Genomic DNA, 23855 nt, shown 5'->3' on the forward strand with positions numbered 1-23855 from the left:
AGATACTAAATGTTGTGTTCTTTAACTTTATGCCCATGTTTAAAACAGAGCCCCCTTGAGCACCATTAAAAAGCTTTGCTATAATTGGTCATTCCTTATCTGCCGAAAATGCGCCTAGTCTGTGTGCTCTCACAATGGTGTTCACAGTTGGTTTGAGCTTACTGGAGCAAAATTCTCGCACAAGTTTTTCAGATTGCTGCCACGTTTCCGCTTCTTCAGTATCATCAGTTCCAAAGAACCGAACATTGGCACGGCGTGAGCGGTTCTCTAAATCATCAATTTCGTCTTGCATGGCCGAAAATGTTTTTTCGTAAGACAGGGGAACCTGCGCACAAACTCCCACACCAGCCTGTGACTCAAGCGCAAGAACTTGCTTTTTAAGTGTTTCCACTTCATTTTGCACGGTAATCTGCATGGTCAAAACTTTGTTGACAGAATCCAAAAGGTGTGTGTGGCTTGATTCAATGCGGATAACTGCGTCAAACACCCAGTTCAATTTCTCTTCTGGCGCTTTAGTCATTGGCCCCAGGTTTTCCTCAATATCCCCACTAAGCAATAACATGCTCCAGATACACAGTACTGCTTCACGAACACGTTTCAAATAACCAGGGGGCCACGACACTGCTATCAAGCATACATCATCACTCCGGAAGTTGCACGACGTGCAATAACTAACCCGAAGATGCATAATTGATGAGTGCGCTGATACTGCAGCAGTGCCGCAGCCCAATGCGCCGAGCAAGTGAGCGGGCTTTTGAAGGGGTGTGCCAAGTGACTCGGTGCCGGGTTGCTAGACAATGGGCGAAAGAAAGGTTATTTCTGGCGGCGAAGCACATGGAGCGTCCAAGGAAAGGCCGGGCAGTGCCTGGATTCAGCCCATGTAGCATCTGTTGGCCAGGGGAGGCCCCAGATGAACCGTTCAAGCTGAGTGGGAAGGCAGATTACCCAGGATAGCCAGCAGCAGCATCTGAAGGCACATAATCGATGAGTGCGCTGACAGGGCAGCAGTGCCGCAGCCCCCTGTCTGCTATTCTCTTTTTTCGGGCTGTTGCTTGTTTCTCCTAGGGATTGTGTTACAGTCGTCGACACAACGTCTCAACACAAGTCCGACATTGCGCGCATCATGTCGCGAAAGCCCCCCTTTTGAAAAAAGATGGATTCACTCAATCAGAATCAACAGCAGCCATACACAGTGACTATACTCAAACTGACAGAAAAAAAAAAGACACAGAGAGGCTGCAGTTTTGCCAGAAAGGCGAAGCAGTATTAGTGATAGCGAAGTACACAATTACACGAAGGAAAATTACACCACTGAGACATGCCAGATTCTTGGTGGTGGGAGAGGACTCGGGCTGTGAAATTTAACTGTCTCCTGCTATGAGGTCTTGTAAATTCTCATGTAAGACCGTCACTTCAGTGAACAATTCTTTAAGGTCACACGAAGTTTCTTCAAGTGCAAGAAACATATATGTCCTGTATAAGTGATTTCAGAGGGAGCAGCCTTAAGGGGAATGACACAGATGGGTTCAGAATCGACAACACAAGCCAAAGTAGCACCTTTAGGAAGGAGAATTTTCTCGGGTGTTGTGTTCCTTGCGGCGAGAAGCGCGGACCCATTGTCAAATCTAACTAGGCCTGATGCAATGGCTATCCCCTTTGTGCAACAATGCACAGAAAGTAACACTAATGCATCTCCATGGTCGATGATGTCGGACGTGACGGTCAGAATTTGCGGACAGCCTAGAGGTAGCTCGGTATCTCCTGCAGCGAGCAGATGAAGTGGCTTGTACTTTTCATTGCAAGCGAATAATCAGTGTCCGTTATATGTACAACACGTTGCCCACAGCATATAGCAGCAAAAGCAGAGGCGAGAAAATCTCATCCTAGAATGAGCTGGTGGAAGCATGACAACAGCACAGCAAACTATATGTGGTGCATAATGCCGTCGATCATTACACACACAGTACAATATGCGAAAGGGCGGATAGAGCCCCCTTGAGCTGCAACCAGCAGTGGTCCATCATAAGGCGTTGTAACTTTAGTGAGACGCTTACACAAATCAGAATGCATAACAGATAAAGTGGCACCGGTGTCCACCAAAGCTTCAACTTGCACACCCTCAGTGAACACAGACATCATATTACAAGGGCTTTCTGGAGGAATTGCAGTTGCTAAATGCAGTTTATCTTCGAAAAACTGTATTACTTAGTTTTCTGGGTGATGGTCAGAGGTGAACGTAGCAGGCCGGAGCAGTGACGAGGAGTGGCAGAAGGGCGAAGGTGAGCGGTGTCCGGTGCTGGGGGCTTGGAGAAGAGGCCCCACCAGAATATGCATCGCGTTCACACATGTTGTATTGCGACACTAATCTTTTGGTGCTTACGGCAAAAACGTTATATGTGGCCACGATAACCACAGTAATAGCATATAGGACGAGATGATCGCCAAGGCAGGTAGTAGGGGACGCTCGATACGCTGGGAGATAGTGCGGTCAGATGGGGCGATGAAGGCTCTAGTGGTATTGAGGGGACATTGGCCGGAGGAGCGACATCAACCTGCGTGTATGTGGGTAGAGGCAACGTTGAACGAACACCGATTGGAGGCAGAGTAGCAACCTGGGCACGTATGGTGGTAGGGGGTGAGGAGCAGGAGGGTCAGCATGCACAGATCATCATGGACGTGAGCTCCTCCTTGATGACATTGCGCAATGCTGCACCAGAAGGCTGAGGAGGAAGAACCATTGAAGATGAAAAGCCAAGTGATTTAAGTTTCTCGTGGATAATCACCCGAATCATTACACGCAGGTCAGGTTTCGTCGTAGAAAAGTGTTCACAGTTTGGCTTCAGGCGTATGGACTCGAGCTGGTCGAGGCACTGGCACATCAAGACGATGTCAGTGACGGTAGCCGGGTTCTTCAAGGTGAGTGCGTTGAAGGCCACAGTCCCAATACCTTTAAGAATATGATGTACTCTGTCCGACTCAGCTATAGTATCATTGACACGGTGACAGAGTGCAAGCACATCCTCGATGTACGATGTGTAGGACTCACAAAGTGTCGTTTGCGAGCATCAAGAGTTTTCTTCGCAAAGGCGGAGCGAACCGCCAGCGTTCCAAATACTCGTCGAAGTTGCCACTTGAAGGTGGTCCAGTCGGAGAAATCAGTCTCGTGGTTGAAAAACCAGGCCTTTGCCCCGGACATGGTGGAGCTTCAAGAGGTCATCACACCGATTAGCAGAGCTTATGCGCTCGTAATCGTTCAACCATTCCTCAACTTCTTCACCGCAAAGACAAGCAAACAGATTGAGATTACGCTAATGGCCACTGATGGTCAGAAAAGGCTCGGCTTGCGATGTCGAGATGGTTACAGTAGAAGCGCCAGGCTGCTCGTCCTGCGACATGCTGGCGGACAGTCGGCACAAACGGCGACCTGAACAAAGCTCCAGGGAGTAGGCCACGTATGCAGAGGATGAGGGACCAAGAAGCACCTCCACCACTTGTGACGTCACAGTAACAGTCGGCTTTTATTGAGCTTGAGAGACGCGGTGAAGGACCCTCGGCACAGTCCACTACAGTGATGTGCCTACCCGCATGATGGAAGAAAAAGGGCACACACATGATGATGATAGTTGTGATGGTTAGGATCGTCACACTGCAAAGCGTGTGACGCAAGGAAGATGGAGGAGACAGTGCATGATTAGGAAATGCATGACAAATATATCAGACAGCACATGAACAAGAAGAATATCTTCAACTAGAACCACGCATGCAAGGTTTGTAAACAGGAAAAAAAGGTAGTCTCACGAGGTTGCGGTTGAAGTCCAGTGTGTGGTGAGACTCGTAGAGTTTTTGAGGTAGAACACTCGCTGGTAGAGTGATGGCCAACGTGGAAACGTAGACGCAGCAGTACGGGGCAGGAAAAGGTGGACGGCCCACAGCTCCGTAGATGGAAACAGGCCGCACCGAGGTCTCGTGCAAGACTACGGCCCAAGGCGCTCGTTTCGATGACGGACGCCCGGTCTCCTAAACCTCGGGATGCGGCTTACAAGATGTCATCAGGCTGATCTGAGACCTCGTGCAAGGTGACGACCCGAGGCGCTCTTCGTGTCGATGACGGACGCCCGTTCTCCTGAACCTCGGGCGTAGATGTGGGTTAGAAGTTGCAGCAGGCTGCTTCGAGGTCTTGTGCCGTGCAACGACCCGAGGTGTTCTCTGTCCCGCAGACGGACGCACGGTCTCCTGATCCTCACGCGTGGATGAGGGCTCCGCGATGTCAGCAGAACGATCTGAGGCCTCGTGCAAGGCAACGACCCGAGGCGCTCTTCGTCTCGATGATGAACACCCGCTCTCCTGAACCTTGTACGTAGATGTGGGTTCGAGGTTGCAGCAGGCCGCTCCGAGGTCTCTTGCCATGCAACAACCTGAGGCGTTTTCTGTCTCGAAGACGGATGCCCGGTCTCCTGAACCTCGCGTGTAGATGCTGGTTCTGTAGGCCCTGCGGCCCTAGTCGTACCGGCATTCCAACGATCTGCCCTGCGCGAGCCCTTTTTTTCATTCGCTGTCTTTCTTTTCCTCTTGATGAGCACGCCCGCACTGTCGTCTGCTCTTGCGTTCCTTACTTTGCGAGTACTTCTTCACAATAATATACAGATGATGAAGAAGTGCACAGTAAATGCCCACAATACACATTTATATATATCAGGTTTGGAAAGCTGCTTGCCCCCCCCCCCCCCCCCCCTCGCCCCCCCTCCTGGAAAAATGGTAACTTTCCGCCTATGGGGAACTCAATTTATTTCTGCTGGGTCCCAAGCCATGTTAGGATACCAGGAAATGAAGCAGCTGATAGATGTGCATCGATGGCAGCGTACAAGGGCATAACAAGCACAGCACTTCGTCCGTGCAGTGGGCACGGGACCAGCGTTGCGCATAATTGGCACGTTTTTGCAATGCAGGCGGTACTATCGCTAGCCCTTGCTTGGCTCTTGTCAACTCCAGAATTCCGAACTGGCCTTGCCTCACCGTTGCCGAGCTTTGAACACAACCATGGCTTCTACACCAACGTACCATTCCTGAATTCAACTTCCATCACACAGCTTCCGCCAGGCTACCCAGCGCCATCGTCATCACTTCACCTTGCGAATTTAAACAGCTGGCACTCCGACATGCTCTTCAGTGAGCACGGGACCAGCGTTGGCAGCGTTGCACTTAATCGGCACGTTTTTGCAATGCAGGTGTGTACACAGTTCCTGCTATACACTAAAAAAATTAATTCTGCCTGATTGTCTTCCCGTGCCCACGAGTATTGTGCGAGTTGTTACGCCAGTGCTACGCAATGCCTATTTTATTGTTATGTGCTGGTGACATTGAATCTACCCCTGGACCTAATACACATACTGTCGCATAACTGAACTGGATGATTTACCTGATGATCCCCCAGACCAAATGACGATCATGTTTAAGCTGCTTAAGGACGTACGCTCTCGTTCACTACAGTCTTCTAAATGTCAAATCGAACTTGTATTGGATGTCAAAGCCATTAAAAACGGACAGAAAAGTATACAAACTGAGCTAGCAGGTATCAAGAAAAGGCTTGACGATTTAGAAGAAAAATCAAGATCCCTTGACCGTTTCGACACTAACCTAACACGCATGTAAGACAATGTAGACAGCCTCACTGCTCAGAACAGCTCCTTATTATCGTGCCTGGGTGATCTGAAAGACAGCCTCGTCATGATAATTTAATATTTCATGGCCTACCTGACTCGAAAGAAACCTGGCAACAGACAGAAGAAAAACTAACCTCAGCACTTAACGCCGCTCTTGGAGCTTTACCCAGCAATTCAATTCAGTGAGCACACAGGCTCGACACTTAACAAACAAACAAATGTCGCCTGATAATTGCTAAATTTACTAACTAGAAAGCCAAAGAATCAGTACTTTCATCATGCACGCAGTTAAGACCTAGCAACATCGCAGTTAATGAGGACATCTCACCTGCAACTCGACTTGCCCATAAAAAACAAATTGAGTTTGCTAAATCACAACCAGATTCACCACAGTTTAAACTCATGTACAAGAAACTGCTACTAAACAATAAATGCTACATGTACCATTCTCACTCGAATATTATTCAGGAGATGCCAGGACACAACGTCGGCCTCAACCATGTTTCGACTGGCTCGCGACACATTCCTACTTAGGGACGCGTGAGGGGCGGTGGGCATGCGCAAAATAATCAAGTCAGCATCCTTTATACTAACATCAGAAGTGTTCTGAAAAACCGTGACTCATTATCATCTGCAATTGGCACATGTTCAGCCAATATATTGGCTTTAACCGAAATGTGGCTCTCGAATGACATTCATAACTCAGAACTGTTTGATAGTAGCAAACAATTCACGATATACCGCTGTGACCAAACAGAGCACCATGGTGGCGGTGTACTTCTTGCCATTTCAAAATGCATTCCATCGCCACCCATTCTCTTCAGCACCAGTCTTGAATCAGTGTGGGCTACAGCAACTCTGAACCATCAAGAGGTAATTTTAGGCATTTGCTATCGTCCACCTTTTACCGCATTTACCAATGAATTTCATGATGTAATTAGTTCCATTACAACAAAGTTTCCTTCTACACCTCTTTTCTTATTTTGTGACTTCAATTTTTCTAATATAGTTTGGAACAGCGATATATCTAACTTAATATCTTCTTCTGTTTCAAAAGATTTCTTGGGTATTTTACTGCATTTCCGTTAACTCAATTAGTCACACAAACCACAAGATTAACATCCAATTCCACAAACATTCTCCATTTGATCCTAACCAATCATCCCAATTATGCCTCTGCCATCCATTACTTACCTGGTATTAGTGACCACTTATTACTAAATATTCACTTTAATACTCCGTTTCTGAAACTTCCGAAGAGTAAAAAAATAGACTATAAGAGAGCTAACTTTGAAGCAATAAATAATGAGCTCAGTCTATTTCTTAACATATTCTTGAGTGATTTCGGAAACCGTAGTGTTCGGAAACCGTAGCCACTATAGATATCTTTCAGTATTTTTACGTACGGCTCATCTACACCCTGATTCCGCAATGCCTCCATGACTGCTGAGGTTTCGACTGAATCAAACGCTTTCTCATAATCAATGAAAGCTATATATAATGGTTGGTTATATTCCGCACATTTTTCTATCACCTGATTGATAGTGTGAATATGGTCTATTGTTGAGTAGCCTTTACGGAATCCTGCCTGGTCCTTTGGTTGACGGAAGTCTAAGGTGTTCCTGATTCTATTTGCAATTACCTTAGTAAATACTTTGTAGGCAACGGACAGTAAGCTGATCGGTCTATAATTTTTCAAGTCTTTGGCGTCTCCTTTCTTATGGATTAGGATTATGTTAGCATTCTTCCAAGATTCCGGTACGCTCGAGGTCATGAGGCATTGAGTATACAGGGTGGCCAGTTTTTCTAGAACAATCTGCCCACCGTCCTTCAACAAATCTGCTGTTACCTGATTCTCCCCAGCTGCCTTCCCCCTTTGCATAGCTCCCAAGGCTTTCCTTACTTCTTCCGGCGTTACTTGTGGGATTTCGAATTCCTCTAGACTATTCTCTCTTCCATTATCATCGTGGGTTCCACTCGTACCGTATAAATCTCTATAGAACTCCTCAGCCACTTGAACTATCTCATCCATATTAGTAATGATATTGCCGGCTTTGTCTCTTAACGCATACATCCGATTCTTGCCAATTCCTAGTTTCTTCTTCTCTGCTTTTAGGCTTCCTCCGTTCCTGAGAGCTTGTTCAATTCTATCCATATTATACTTCCTTATGTCAGCCGTCTTACGCTTGTTGATTAACTTCGAAAGTTCTGCCAGTTCTATTCTAGCTGTAGGGTTAGAGGCTTTCATACATTGGCGTTTCTTGATTAGATCTTTCGTCTCCTGCGATAGCTTACTGGTATCCTGTCGAACAGAGTTACCGCCGACTTCTATTGCACACTCCTTAATGATGCCTACAAGATTGTCGTTCATTGCTTCAACAGTAAGGTCCTCTTCCTGAGTTAAAGCCGAATACCTGTTCTGTAGCTTGATCTGGAATTCCTCTATTTTCCCTCTTACCGCTAACTCATTGATCGACTTCTTATGTACCAGTTGCTTCCGTTCCCTCCTCAGGTCTAGGCAAATTCGAGTTCGTACCATCCTATGGTCACTGCAGTGCACCTTGCTGAGCACGTCCACATCTTGTATGATGCCAGGGCTAGCGCAGAGTATGAAGTCTATTACATTTCTAGTCTCGCCGTTCGGGCTCCTCCACGTCCACTTTCGGCTATCCCGCTTGCGGAAGAAAGTATTCATTATCCGCATATTATTCTGTTCCGGAAACTCTACTAATAACTCTCCCCTGCTATTCCTAGTGCCTATGCCGTATTCTCCCACTGCCTTGTCTCCAGCCTGCTTCTTGCCTACCTTGGCATTGAAATCGCCCATCAGTATAGTGTATTTTGTTTTCACTCTACCCATCGCCGATTCCACGTCTTCATAGAAGCTTTCGACTTCCTGGTCATCATGACTGGATGTAGGAGCGTAGACCTGTACAACCTTCATTTTGTACCTCTTATTAAGTTTCACAACAAGACATGCCACCCTCTCGTTAATGCTATAGAATTTCTGTATGTTACCAGCTATGTTCTTATTAATCAGGAATCCGACTCCTTGTCTCTCTGCTAAGCCCCGGTAGCACAGGATGTGCCCGCTTCTGAGCACTGTATATGCTTCTTTTGGCCTCCTAACTTCACTGAGCCCTATTATATCCCATTTACTGCCCTCTAATTCTTCCAATAGCACTGCTAGGCTCGCCTCACTAGATAACGTTCTAGCGTTAAACGTTGCCAGGTTCATATTCCAATGGCGGCCTGTCCGGAGCCAGGGATTCTTAGCACCCTTTGCAGCGTCGCAGGTCTGAGCGCCGCCGTGGTCAGTTGCTTCGCAGCTGCTGGGGAATGAGGGCCGGGGTTTGATTGTTGCGTTCATATAGGAGTTTGTGGCCAAGTACTGCACCAGGGTGGCCAATCCTGCTCTGGTGAGGGAGTGTGTTACCGGTTCTGGTCACCGGGATCAGGCCACACTCCAGGCCTGTTTATGCAATTTTATCAACACGCGTATTTTTTTTGTTTTAATCCGGTGGAAAATTGCGCGGCACCGGGATTCGAACCACGGACCTCTTGCACGCGAGGCGGGTGTTCTACCTCTACGCCACCGCTGCAGCTACGCCTATGTAGCCGCACTCAAATACGTTAGAGAATCATTCTTATCAGCCACATTACCATCTATTCTGATAACTACCGTAAAAAAGTTTTGGCACGTCATACATCCACCTTCCGTTGATTCGATCACTCTTTAAAATTGCTCTGGTAACCCTGTTCCGAAAAACCTATGCGCAACTCTCCTGAATTATAACTTTGTTAAAAATTTCTCGTGCACAGCTGAAACTCAACTACCTGTCTTAAATGACTAACTTTTTAACTATGCCTCCAGTGACTGTTCAAGTTCCCGGAGGTATTCGACTAATAGATTCATTGAAGATATATTTGTCACCTGCCTTTGATAACATCAGTGCTAAATTTCGGAAAAACACCTGCTCTTATAGTTCCATTATTCTAACCAAAATATTCCAACAATCACTCAACACATGTGCTGTTCCGTCAGAATGGAAAATAGGAAAAATAATTCCTTTGCATAAATCTGGCAGCAAAACGTTGCCTACAAATTATCGCCCGATATCATTAACCAGTACCTGCTGCAAACTGCTAGAACATATTATTTTTACTAAACTTGCGGACTTTCTCGAATCTAATTCATTTTTTTCGCCATCGCAACATGGTTTTTGAAAACCATTCTCATGTGAATCACAATTATTAACATTTACTCACAAACTTCCCCAAATACTTGACCGTTCTTTTGCCGATTGCATCTTTTTAGATTTTTCGAAAGCCTTTGACAAAGTGCGTCATAAACGTTTACTTTATAAGCTAAGCAAACTAAACCTCGATCACAACATTCTAAAATGGATTGAGTCATTTCTCGTTAACCGTTCTCAGTTTGTAACAGCTAATGGTCATGACTCACCTCATAGGGACGTTCAGTCCGGTGTTCCACAAGGCTCCATCCTGGGAGCTCTGTTATTCCTTATCTGTATTAATGACTTACCTTCAGCAATAACTTCTGATGTACATTTATTTGCAGATGACTGTGTAATCTTCAGAGAAATAACTAACGAACACGATATCACCCTGCTTCAGGCCGATCTTAATAATGCCAGCAAATGGTGCTGATTGTGGCGAATGGAACTTAACATTAACAAGTGCAAAGTTCTGAGAGTATCTCGATCTAACGATAACCTGCCTGTGTACTACTTGAATAATGTTGCTTTAGAATCGACAAGTTCATATAAGTACTTAGGCTTGCATATAACACCTAAATTAACATGGAATCATCACATCGGATATGTAATTAACCAAGCCAACCGCTTGCTGGGATACTTACGCCGCAACTTTTCTCGTGCGTGTCCGTCTCCTTTAAAATTACTTTATAAAACCCTGCTACAGCCAAAATTAGAATACACTGCAGCTATATGGGACCCTTTCCACGAAAACGTACCATACATTCTCTCGAACTAATCCAAAACAGCGCCACTCGTTTTATTCTTTGGAACTACAATCGTGGTGCGAGCGTATCTTCAATGAAATCGAATCTGGGTCTTCAACCGCTAGCAACACGTCGAAGAATTTCCCGCCTTTCATTTTTAATAAGCTGTATCACCACCCTACACTTAATACAAAATTCATGTTGTGACCACATTACTTATCTTACCGTACTGATCATCAGCATAAAGTTCGAATTGGTGCTTGTAACACGACAAATTTTTTACGCTCATTTTTGCCACGTACGTTGAAAGATTGGAATGAACTTCCTTCTGACATTGTTTCCATTACAGTAAAAAACTCGTTACTTCGGACTTCTAGGGACCGTAAATTATGTCCGAATTAACCGAATGTCCAAATTATCGAGCGGACAACAAAAACAATAAATGCACAACTTTCATCAACACACCTTTGCTGCGCAAAGTAATAGAGGATGCTCGTCTACTTTCGAGCAGAAACCCGCGCGGATACTATTTTACGAAGTCCTTCCAGGTGATTAGCAGCTCGCATGCTGTCTGCAGTGTCCCAACAAAATTATTCCAACACAGCGAGGACCTCCGCGGCTTCCTTCACAGTGCGAGGGGCCGAGGCTGCTCCTATTCCTCCTCAGAATCTTCGCCGTGCAGCACGTCCCTGACAATTCCTTCTTCGGTAAGCGAGCCGGCTGTAACAACGCCGTCATCAATGCCGACGTAATCGGCGAGTGTCACCGCATCCGGCAGAACTCCTCCAAAATCCTCGCAGTCATCTCCATCGTCATCTAGCGACACTTCGGCCACTGCATTATCGCCAGGCTCACGCACAACGAAGCCACTGTGTCTAAAACAGTTGGCGACGACGTGTGCGGGCGTGCTGTGCCAAACGTAGGCAAGAATGTTGACCGCGCTCAAAAGATTCACGTCGTACTGCTTGCCGACTTCGTGGCACAGGAGCATCCGTTCCAGCACGCGCCTGCGGTATTTGGTCTTGACATACTGAATTATGCCTTGGTCCATCGGTTGGAGGGCCGATGTTGTGTTCGGCGGCAAGAAAACAACTTCTATGTTGTCCAGTCCGGTGACACTGTTATGCGCACTACAATTGTCCAGCACCATTAACACTTTGCGGAAAACTGTCGGTCTAACTTCTGCATCCAGCCACGAAATATTTCCGACATCATCCAGGCCTTTTTATTCGCTCGGTATTCCACCGGAAGAGCAGGCATGTTCTTAAAGCACCGTGGCTTTTCTGTCTTTCCAATGACAAGCGGCAAGCGCTCTGTTCCTGGTATGTTAGCGGCTAAAAGAATGGTGACGCGTTCCTTGGATCTTTTGCCACCGATGCACGGATCTCCTTTCATGGTCACAGTCTTGTCTGGCAAAGCCTTAAAAAACAGTGCTGTTTCATCAGCATTAAATATGTCATTTGGATCGTTCGTAGGCGGTGATGTGTTCGAGCAGCTGAGCGTTCTTCCAGCTGTTGGCAACGTCTTTGTTGACAGCGCCTCTTTTGCCGCACACAGTCTTAAAAACGAGGCCAAGTCGCTCTCTGAAGCGCGCACACCACCCTTCCGATGCCTTGAATGCATCGATATGCATCATCAGTGCAAACCTCTCGGCTTGCGCCATGATGAGGGGTCCACTCAATGGCAGATTTGCATGGGCGTCTTGCGCTGGAGTTTGAGGTATAGTAGCGGCGCCTGGTGGCGGCGCGGAAAACGACATCTGGGTCGTACCAGCTTGGGTCGTATTGAGCCCTGGCTGTGGCGAAGCACGTTTCTAGGCCGAGTTTTGCGTCGATTCGCACTTTTTTCTGCCCTTTTGCGAGTGCGAAAAGGCTAGTCACTTCTCACAGACCATGTCGACCACGCTGCGAGCTGGTCGCAGCCTATAGTTTAACGAAAACGGACTCTCCGTGTGCCGTGGGACGTAATGCTGGAAGCAGAAGGAATCGGCGACGCCGATCCGGAGGGACCTAGCTCAGCATCGAAAAAGCGTCACCGTCGATTCTGCTGCGTCGTGGGCTGCCATGAACAAGAAGGCCTGAATCCCAACATCCGATTCTATCGTTTCCCTTCAAGCCCTCACGAAGCGGAGCGTCGGGCGCGCTGTATAACTGCAGTTCGTCGCGCTGGGTAAGCGAAACTTCGCGCCATGCTGACTGCTTCACCTGTCTTGAAGCTTGCTTGATTATAGATCTGCGTTCTAAAATTCGGTATTTTGCACCTACAGTCCCGACGGCAGACCGACATAGCAGCAGGCATGGCTGGTGATTCACGATTCGAAACCCGGCCACAGCGACAATTAACAGTTCGACCGGTGCGAAGTGGTGAAGTGCCCAGGTGTGTGCAAATGACCACAAATGGTCGGGCTGATTCGGTGACAATTCACTACCCCACTACGAGCAGCACAGGTTAGAGAGTTAAATGTGCTTATACTTGACCTCAAGCCAGCATGTTGAGGCAGCGCAGCAAGATAGTATTGATTACAGCAGATCGATTTTCGAGCGGTCATTAAAAGCTACATCAAGATAGCCGCGCACGAGCTCGCGCTGCAGCGCGATTCGCACGTACGTGCGAGCTCATATGCATTGCATCAGTTATTACCAGTTACTAAAAGGGACAGATGGCCGCTACTACAACGCAGGCATAACTACTTGTTTAGCGGCATATGCAGTCAACAAAGATTGCAGAAGACCCGCCGTTTCGCGGCATGTCGAAAGACTGCTGCCGTCGCGGCGCGTACGATCGTGCGCTCGAGCAGTTCGTACATCGCGGCATGCTGAAAGACCGCTGCCGTCGCGGCGCGTACCGTCGTGTGCTCGAGCAGTTCCGTACACATGGTGTCTGCTTATCGCTGCTGTGGATGCATTTATAGCAAGCATTTCCTCGCGTTTGTGCGCCTGAATCTAGCAGCGTGCAAACCTTAACTGAAGTTCCACTTCGTACGCGACTCGCTTCACTTGCGATTGACATCGCCCTAAAACTTCGCCGCTTAATTCTTGAACGGCATACACGTATTCGCCACTGCATAATTTATTGCCTTTACGCAGCGTGCCACTCCTGAAAAAATCTTCGGCGCCCGATATTCGCTGCAGACCGTGATACAACACAACCGAAACTGGCGGGTCCATATTGTAAACGTGCTTTCCGAAGCAGACGACCGAGCTTGGTACGACCCATTTTAGGACAGAGGGCGCTTTTTAGCACCTTTTTCGCAGCGCCCCCTGGGCAATGCAAGAGCCCCATTGCGCGAGTCGACCACCCACCGAAGCAAAGCCTCTTCCAACTCTGGATGAGCTGCTGTTCGCAGACGCTGTCGTGACGCTCGAAACTTCTCGCTTTCGAACGCCTGAAGAATCTGTTCTTCATTTTTCACATACGTGCTCAAGGTACTTCTTTTCACGTCGTACTTCATGGCTTCTTGTCGAGAGAGCAGAGAGAGTCCGTCCTTCAGGGCCCGCAAAATTTCCACCTTGGTAGCCAAGTCCTTCGCCTCGTATTTCGGCCGCTTCGCCGGCGTTGCCATCGGCGGAGAATGCAGTGACACGGGCGCACAACAGAAAAGCACCAATAAAGTTCAATAACTTAGCTGCGCTAAATCCAGCGGTCCTCGGCAAAACAGCGTGCAAGGACGTAGCGCACCAACAGCAACAAAGCGGCAAAATGGCCCCATATGGCCCCGTCGATAACGCCGACACATGCAAAAACAAGGAAAAGCCCCTATCCCGCCACAAGTCGAGCCAATCGTATTGGATTGGCCAAGTGGATGGATGGATGGATGGATGAATGGAGGCTATACCCTTTGTAACGGGCGGCGGCTGGCGCCACCTAACCTTTTGCTCCCCCTCGTATTTTATTATTATTCTCTTTTTTCCTTTCTTTATATCCTCTTTTCCTTAATCTAGTTTTCACTCCCCTCCTCCCCCCAAAATAACTATCTAAAACAGTAGAGGAAACATTATCTCCCCGATTTATTGTATTATCTTTCCGTTGACTTCCTCCACCAATCCTCTAGCGTCTCCTTCGTTACTACCACTCTTACCGAGGCATTGCTCTTACTGCCAAGTTTCAGCCACTTGATGTCAATGGCGATGCTGCGTTTGGGCAACGAGCCGTTGGTTTGGGTATCACTTTTGTGCCGCGTTTGCCGTATTTTCGTTTTTGAGCCGCGGTGGCTGCCCGAAATCGTCCGTATTATCCGAGGTGGGCTGGAATCCGTCCGAATTAACGAGAGTTTCGTCCCATAGACTCCTATATATATTTGTAGGGACCAGGCGCGAAGTTCGAATTATCGGATTTTCCGAATTAACGGAGGTCGAATTAACGAGCTTTCACTAATAACAATGACAACTTTCGAAAATCACTAGCTAACATTGTATAATAGCAAACATTTATACGAACTACTGTTGGCATTTTCTTTTTTTCTTGTCTAACGTTACTTTTATATGTCGTGTTCTATTACTGTATTTATCATACTTTCAGCTAACATTGTATAATTAGCAACTATTTTGTATAAGCTCGTCATTTATTTCCTTCTTATTTGTTGTATAACCTACTCCCCCCTTCTAATGCTGAAAGGCCCTGAGGGTATATAAATAAATAAATAATAAGGATAGTATCCGTGCGATTAGGAAGGCCTTAACGTGAAAATGGCAACACAAATGGGACCATTGTGCAGACAACAAGCTACATCTTACTAAACCCGTACTTGCTGAGTGGAAGCCACGTAACCACCAGGAGCGGTTCTTCGATGTAGTTTTATGCAGACTATGCACTGGGCACACACACCAAATGCACAATTATTTACTTAAGAGAGAAGATGCACCAGCATGCGAGAAATGCCAAGAACCACTAACAGTTATGCATATATTATTGACATGTACACATATTGATGTACACAGACAAAACATTTTGCACAACTTATATCAGCTACATGTACCTTTACACCCTGCTTTAATTTTAGATGATCCGATAGCCCCATTATCTAATGTGCAGGAATGTTTAGATGACACTGGCTTTTTACATAAAATATAGAATAACACAGCCTTTTTCTTCCTAAATTGGATTTTAAAAACCCGTGTTTGGTGCAGCATAGCCTCAGCTGCTTTTGCACCACTAAACCACATTTAACTAACTAAATTTCGGTTATCTGCATTTCCTGATGAAGGCTGGACCCTAGCTGAAATTTGTTCCGTGCGTGCCATCGTTCAAGCATTTGACATCACTGGATCCAAGAGACATGTGACGTCGTATATGTATAAATATTGTTATGAAAGATGTTTATTTACAGAGTGAAAGGAGGTCCAGGATGAAGCCACAGGGAAGGACCAGCTGACATTAAGTACAGCTGAGATCACGCACGCATGCCCTACTTCTTTCTCTGTCTCAGTTACACAGCGCTGCGTCCTCGGAGGCAGACGAAGCTCCCTGTGCGGGCCAAAGGGTCCTGTGGTCTCGAGTCTGGCCACGTGAACAACTTGCGTCGCTAACAAGTAAACCTGGCGGGTGTATGCCACGCATCGTAGCGAGTCTGGCTGTGGCCTTCTGAGGTCAATGTCCTAAGATGTGCCAGTCGACGTGCTTCTTCAGCACGACACAGAGTTTGGGTGATTGAAGGATCTTCTCGACGTGATAAAGGTAGAATAGTGTCCAGAAGACTCTGGGGAGTGCGTGGGCAAAAAGAACGGCGCGTATCCAGTAACTTCATCAATGGCAGCATTGTACGCGTATGTTACAAAAGGTGAGACAGCGTCCTAGTTTTTGTAGTCAGTGGCGACATTCATTGATGGCATGTTGGTAAGGGTTGAATTTGTCCACTCCGTGAGGCCATTGGTTTGCGTGGTAGTAAGGAAGACTTAGGGTAGTAGTGGAATGACGATATACAGAACCACAAAGCCGTAAAAGTTCTTCAATGACGTCTGCGGTGAACTGCTGCCCACGGTCACTGATGACAACCCGTGGAGCGTTGTTACATAGTATGACGTGGTGCAACAAAAAGGAGGAGGCATCTGCTGCAGTGGCAGTCATTTCCATGTAGTGAGCAAGATAGTCGACGCATACTATAATCCAGCAGTAGCCGGTTGAAGTCTTTGGAAGCGGGCCATGCAAGCTGATGCCGACTTTTTCAAAGGGGAATGACAGTGGCCTAACTAGTTGAAAATAGCCTGCTTGAGCCTTCATTGTTTGCTTGTGGAGCTCGCAAACAGTACAGCTGGCACATACTGTTTTGTTGTTTTCCAGAGCTTGTGCCAGAAAAATTTTTGGCGAAGTCGGTGTAGTGTGTGTGTGAAGCCAAGGTGCCCAGATGTGATATCATCACGCCTGGAACGAAGGACACCAGGCCACAGGTTTTCTGGCACAACTAGAAGCAATGGAGGACCGTCAGCCGAGTCATTTTTTTTGTACAGCGAACCATTACGAAAAGTAAATGGTGTTCTTACTGCTGACTCATGTGCAGCTTCTCGTAGGGATTTCAAGGTAGAGTCGCAACATTGCTCGTTCTCGAAGGTACACAAGTCTGGAAATTCAGAAGAGATGTCAAATAGATAGTCATTGAACTCATCATTGTCAGACTTAGTGTGTGGCAAGGGGAGACGGGATAGGCAATCACCATCCATGTGAAAGCATCCGCCCTTGTAATTGACGGAAAAGCTGTACTCTTGAAGGCGCAACGCCCAGCGAGCCAACCGGCCAGATGGGTCGCACAGCCCAAGGAGCCAACAGAGTGAACGATGGTCAGTCACTATCGTGAATGTGTGGCCGTGCAGATACGGACGGAACTTCTTAATGGCGAAGGCGACTGCTAGACACTCGAGTTCAGTAATGGTGTAGCTTCTCTCCGCTTTTGTGTCGACTAGCATAGGCAATGACATGCTGGCGACCACTGCAGATATGAACAAGCACAGCACCAACACCCACACCGCTGGCGTCAGTATGCAGCTCAGTTGACGCCTCCGGATAAAAATGCCGCTCAACCGGTCCAGAAGTCAACAAAAATTTCACCTGTTGAAATACAGACTCGCAGTCTGCAGTCCACAAGTATGGGGCGTCATTGTGAAGGAGCCACGTGAGGGGAGAGGCAAGCTGTGAAAATTTCTTATAAGGCGCCGGAAATATGAGCAAAGGCCCAAAAAAATTCGCAGGTCTTTCATCATCTGTGGCAGCTGGAAGTCGCGAATTGCTGCTATGCTTTCAGGATCTGGTCGTATGCTGTTTTTGTCGACCAGAAAGCCTAGTGCGAGGGCTTGACGCTCACTGAAATTACATTTTTTTTTAGTTTAAAATAAGGCCAGCTTGTTGGATACAGTCAAGACTGATTACATTGACTGGATGCAGTCAAGGTGCTGATTGTGCTCGTGAAATGTCAGGCTGTACATAATGACGTTGTCTACATAGCACATGCAAATTTCCTGTTTGAGTCCATGGAGAACGGTATCCATAAATTGCTCGATAGTCACTGGAGCGTTGCATAAGCCAAAGGGCATGATGTCGTCTGACTGTCACAGAGACTGTCAGGTGTTACAAAGGCTGTCTTCTGCTTGTCTGAGGGGTGCATCGGAATTTGCCATTACCCTGACCCTAAATCAACAGAAGAGAAATACGATACAGAGTGGAGGCAGTCTATGGTGTCATCTATTCGTGGTAGGGGGTACACATCTTTTTTCGTGACGGTGTCCATGTCCACCGCTTGTGGTTATATACTGGCCAAGCGTCTACTTCGTTAGATAATCGGTAGAGCTGGGTCGTGCAGGATCATCCAGGATTTACCCTGCACTTCCACCAAAAATGTTACGAAAGATGTTTATTTACAGAGTGAAATGAGGTCCAGGATGAAGCCACAGGGAAGGACCAGCCGGCATTGAGTACAGCCTAGATCAGGCATGCGCACTCTACTTCTTTCTGGGCCTCATTCGCTCAGCGCTGCGACAATATGTATACACATAAGCTCTCCCCTCACTACGTCTACCATGTGACAAGCTTCTTGCACTTCAAACACATACTTTTTTTTTCACTTTGACACTCCTAATGCTAATGCATTGAAAGAACATTGACTAGACATGCTGGGCATCCAGGCAGGAATGCACTAAAGTCTAAATACACTGAATGCAGTAAAATTTAATTCTTTTACGTACTTGTGTAATGGCCGCACTCCTATGTATGGGCTTTAGTTTTCTTGGTTTTTCAGCACCACAGGAACACTGAAATGGTGCAGGACTCAAAGTTCACATGGTACCAGACTAGGGCCCTAACCCTAGTCAGGTGCCATGACGAAGGCCAGGGCACTCAACCCTAAGCATACCTTGCAATTACGAGTTACGTGCAGTGTTTGCAGCGGATCATGGAGACTCTTGCCCGAAGCCTCTTGTGCATTATATGTGCCTCCGAGATATGCACTCAGGTCGCACATGCTGCCATTCCTGGCCTGCCTTCATTTTGCCTTTGAGGTTGCCAGCATAGGTTGAAATGTTTCAAGAGCTGTATTTGATAGCATCTCTGCCTGCAAAAGTATGCATCACTTGTGCAGTTGAACTGGCTGATGTGCTGGGGACACCTGCAAGCCGTGCATCTTCACGTCCTGTACTGGGCCGCACACCAGGCCAGCTCCTGTCGCTCACGTCAGACTTGTCCTTTGTGAGTTCACTTTGAACTTATCTAAATTTTTATTGTGGTAAGTGTATTCGCCATCTTTTGCAAAAGTATACATAATATGGCTATGTTCACCGGAGCAGGTGTGCATCTGTGCATAATGGCCTGCCACTTGCATACTAGACTTTGCATTCATCTCCCATCTCCAACGTACAGGAAGTAACTCACTTCAGCTGGGATAGTGGACTTTGCACTTTTGCAGCAAATTAAAACCATTATGTGACAACATTATGGGGATTTGGCAGCTGCTGAAAGAACTTATACTGATAACTGCCAGATTGTTGCACTTTAACAAGCAGAGGCAGTTGGGGTGGAAGCTTAGTGGTATGTGAAACAGGCAATCTGAAATAGAAGTGCAGGGCGCATTGCATGTTTTTTTTTGCCATGGTTTTTTAGTGATAACAGTGCTTAAGTGACCTTTTGAACCTTAATCACTAAAAGGCTGCAATGCACTGAGTGAGAGTCTGGTTAAACGATCAAGCCATGGCACTGAATATTGCGCCATTGACACATTCAGAACATGAAAGCTGTAACCCTTCATGCCACCAGGTGCTTATATTATTTACTGTATTTACTCGTTTAAGGCCCACACTTCTGATATTTTACCAAGTGTGGTCCTTGCACAAGGCAAGTTTATGGTTACTCACTAAAGTACAGAAATGAGATCACACTGTAAATAAATGCAACTTCTGGTGGCCAACGATGACCACATTTCCATTTTGACACTGACTAATACCATTTTGTAGTGGCTGGATACAATTAATCAGCATGCAAGTGTGCACATAAAGGTTAGTGAAAATTTTTTTTTTCTGAATTTTCACCTAGCAAAGTGGGGGTGCAGGCCTTATACGAATAAATACAGTATTTTATTATTGATGTACCCTCAAGGTAAAAAGATTCCATTACAGAAGAGAGTGGTTTAACAATAAAATACGGTGAATTTCAAAACTTGTGTAACAAAGAAGAGTAGCCTGCCTGCGCCCCAGCACCATCGCTACCGGCATGAGCTCGTGGTTGCTGTCTTTCGCCGAACGCTTGTGACGGCTACCTGTTCACGCCCGTTGCTAATAAATCTCTTAGCACTTGCAACCTGAGCAATAACAGCAAACTTACAACAGCAGATAAAGCATAAAAGAACAGAATAACACAAAATAATGCTAGTTCATTAGTCTATCAAATTGCAAATAGTTGAGTGAAACAATCAAACGTCATTATTTGTGGCAATGGTAGAGAAAAACCATTCCAATAATAGCATCTGTGAAGGGTGAATGAATCGAAAAAGGTTTTGTTTTTACATTTTATGATGCCTACTTTATTTCTGTGATCGAGTTGTGAGGATATGTATGAAGACAAACAAGCAGGTTATTACGTAATGTATCACGCTGAATAATTTTATAAAACAGACAGTTGTGCAACTTTACATCTTGCTGAGAGTGATTTAGGCTTAAGTTATATCTTATACTCATTACGCTAGCTGTACATTGATAAAGAAGATAGGTAAATCAAGCCGATATGTTCCTGGCAATTTCTAATTGGTTTGAGAATTTCAAGACTACTACTCTGAGACTGACATTGCATATTCAAGCCGTGAACAAACAAGCATAATGCAAAAGAAGAGCTTGGCGTTGGTAGAGGCTTAATAGAAGTTACATTTGAGATAATCTAGCATGCGATTAGCTTTGTATGTAATATAATCTACTATATTGGTGGTCCAGTTAAGGTTAGCACTGATGTATATGCCCAGACATAGCAAAACAGATGGTAGTGTGTGACATGTGCATGAATACATGCTTGCATAGCATCACATGCCACGTTGATGTAAGCCTGAATCATGTTTGTGTCAGTCTCACTTGTTACTTTCTCGTAAGAGAACGCAATCATCTGCAAAGAGATGATGAATTGAAGTTAGGTAAATTGTTTATAAAGATTAAGAGAGTGGAGGCCCAGGAATGATGCCTTGGGGAGTGCCAAGAGTACAGGTTGCAGAGCTAAATTACCTTAAAATGGCTGAAATAAACTGTTGACATGCAAGAAAGTGCTAGTCACTATAGTATTGTCGTGAGTGAAGAATTAAACTGCTGCACAATGGCGAGTCACAAAACTTTATTGGGTGAACCTGTGGCCACGATAACAAGCTGTACTAAAGCAGAACGATAGTGACGAGCACATGCATTGGTCGTCGAAATCTGATCTACGGATCAGATGCATCAGCTATTTATACATGTCTCTGAGTACGTTCAAGCATAATCGTTGGCGCTCGCATGCATTCTTGAATTTACACCACTATTCTCGCCGTGCATGCAGCCTGAATACAAGAGGTTCGACGACAACATAGATAATGAGTACAACCAGTGATAACACTCGAGAAGCTTCTGTGACAGAAAGGTGTATCTTGTGCTGAGTGATAACATTGTAACAGAGATTGGCCATGGAAAAACGATCACGGAAAACATAAAAAAGAGTTATATTTGTGTCTGTTAGCATCTATAAAGCTTTATCAAATGCATTCGCAATAGTATATAAAATTGTGCAATCGACTATGCAACAGTGATCAAAAATGGTGTGAAATTTGTGTGTGAACAAAAGAAGCTGTGTTTCACAGGAATACGACTTTTAAAACAATGCTGCAAGGGGTAAGAAAAAGTTAAGTTCGAAGCAATTCATAATGTTTGAAAAGAGTATGTGTTCTAATATCTTGCATGGAAGGCTGGTGATAGATATGGACTGATAGTTTAGTGGTGAACATTTATTACCTTCCATATTTTTCATTCAGGTGGTAAGTCATCCTCATCTAATTTTTGTTCAAATTAATGTTAAAGCCATTGAAAAATATGTTTTACTACTCTTCAGAAACATTGAATTGATGCAGTCATCGCCAGGCATAGAAGATGACTTAAGGTTCTCGATAACTTTACTGACACTGTCTGAGCCAATCAGCATCGGATACATTGGCATATGGTTAACATTACAAGTTTCAAGCAGATCAGTCAGCAATTGTGAATTAACTTGAAAACAAATGGTCAAATACATTTGCACAATCGCTGTCATATAATAATCCATCATCAGAATTTAACATAATCTTGGATATATCCACGGCATTAGCAAGATTTCAAAATTTCTTGGGATTGTTTAAAAGCCTGTGCGGTAGTGTATTAGTAACAAAGCAACAAAGAGATTATAACATATGTAAACGACCTGTTATAACAATTAAATCTGGCTACTGGGTGTGGGTGCTGAAAAGAAAAAAACATAAAATCTTCGAAGAAAGAAAAAAAAAATGTGAGCCCCTGTTGCCACACCTTCTTCGCATCACTTCACTGGCCTCGTGCGCCTCTCTCTCTCTTCCACCCTCTGGCCAATGTTGGAGGGCTGGATGGGAGGCTGGAGAGGGACGACAAAGGCATGCCAAGCCGGGTGTAAACCATAAAAGAGGCTGTGGCAAAGGAACTCCAATGTTTTCTTTCTTTTTCTGGATTTCTCATTCCCTTTCTTTTCGGTGCAGACCTAGTAGCCAGATTTAATTGTCACAGCCAATAGCGCTGAACATCGTAGTAAGTGGTTTACTTTACCATAGAATGCACACAAAATTGACTGTGCATCGGCTGTTCATTGTTACATCTGATTATGGTTCAAACTAGTAATCCTATTACTGGATTGGACTGTCCTTTCTTTCTGTCTAATTGAAATGTTTGAATGTTTGTCCCCTATTTTTTCTTTAGTGCATCTCAGCTAGAACAATTATAGGTTATAACAATGGGATTTTCTTGGAGTGTTAATATTCATTTAACTGTATCTAGAACTGAGCAGCACAAATTTCAGAAATACTGCCTGCACAAGTTAGCTGCACAGTGTTCATTAACTGACACGTTTTGTTTGTATCTTGTTCCTTTTGAGCATATTTTTCTATAGTAGTTTTTACACTTGTGTAAAGAAAAAGACGCGCCTCGCGACACAGCCGCATCGCCAAGGCGCGGCTCGTCTCGGTTCGCGCTGTTGATTGCTGGCGTCCGTTTGGACAGTGCTTCGGGCTGCCTCGCCGTTCCCGGTTGCTGTGCCTTTGCATTAGGAGCCGCCAATAAACCTTTTCTCAATTGGTGGAGGTGTTGGGACTCAAACCCCATCGCTTGAAACCCTGGAGCTGAGATCAAGAACGCTAATGCCCGCCATGACCGACAGCTCATCCCAAACGGCACCGACGCCACAGTCCGTCACCTGCACTGGCGTTCCACTACAACGGGACCCCAAGATCTTCAGCGGTGCAGACGACGAAGACGTAGACGACTGGTTTGCGTCATATGAACGGGTGAGCTCGCACAACAAGTGGGATGATTCAGCCATGTTAACCCACGTCATCTTCTATCTGGCTGGTGTTGCCCAACTGTGGTTTCACAACCACGAAAGTGACGTACCCACATGGTCAGTCTTCAAGACAACCTTTACCTGTTTGGCCGACCCGCTGTTCGCAAGCTGCGGGCCGAACAACGCTTGCGCGCCCGAGCACAGCAGACGGCAGAAACATTCACAAGCTA

General features: G+C 45.9%; 1 protein-coding gene across 5 annotated transcripts in view; it reads left to right on the forward strand.

Moving 5' to 3' along the window:
• gwl (serine/threonine-protein kinase greatwall) overlaps positions 1 to 23855 on the forward strand; it is a 441324-nt gene that overhangs the window by 180646 nt on the left and 236823 nt on the right. For all 5 annotated transcript variants that reach the window (XM_055075653.2, XM_055075651.2, XM_055075650.2 and 2 more), the window contains exon 7: positions 19205 to 19311. In XM_055075653.2, the coding sequence (XP_054931628.1) occupies positions 19205 to 19311 (107 nt within the window). The remainder of the gene's footprint in view (positions 1 to 19204; positions 19312 to 23855) is intronic.

The sequence above is a fragment of the Dermacentor andersoni genome, chromosome 2 (assembly GCF_023375885.2).
Source record: "Dermacentor andersoni chromosome 2, qqDerAnde1_hic_scaffold, whole genome shotgun sequence".
NCBI lineage: Eukaryota > Metazoa > Arthropoda > Arachnida > Ixodida > Ixodidae > Dermacentor > Dermacentor andersoni.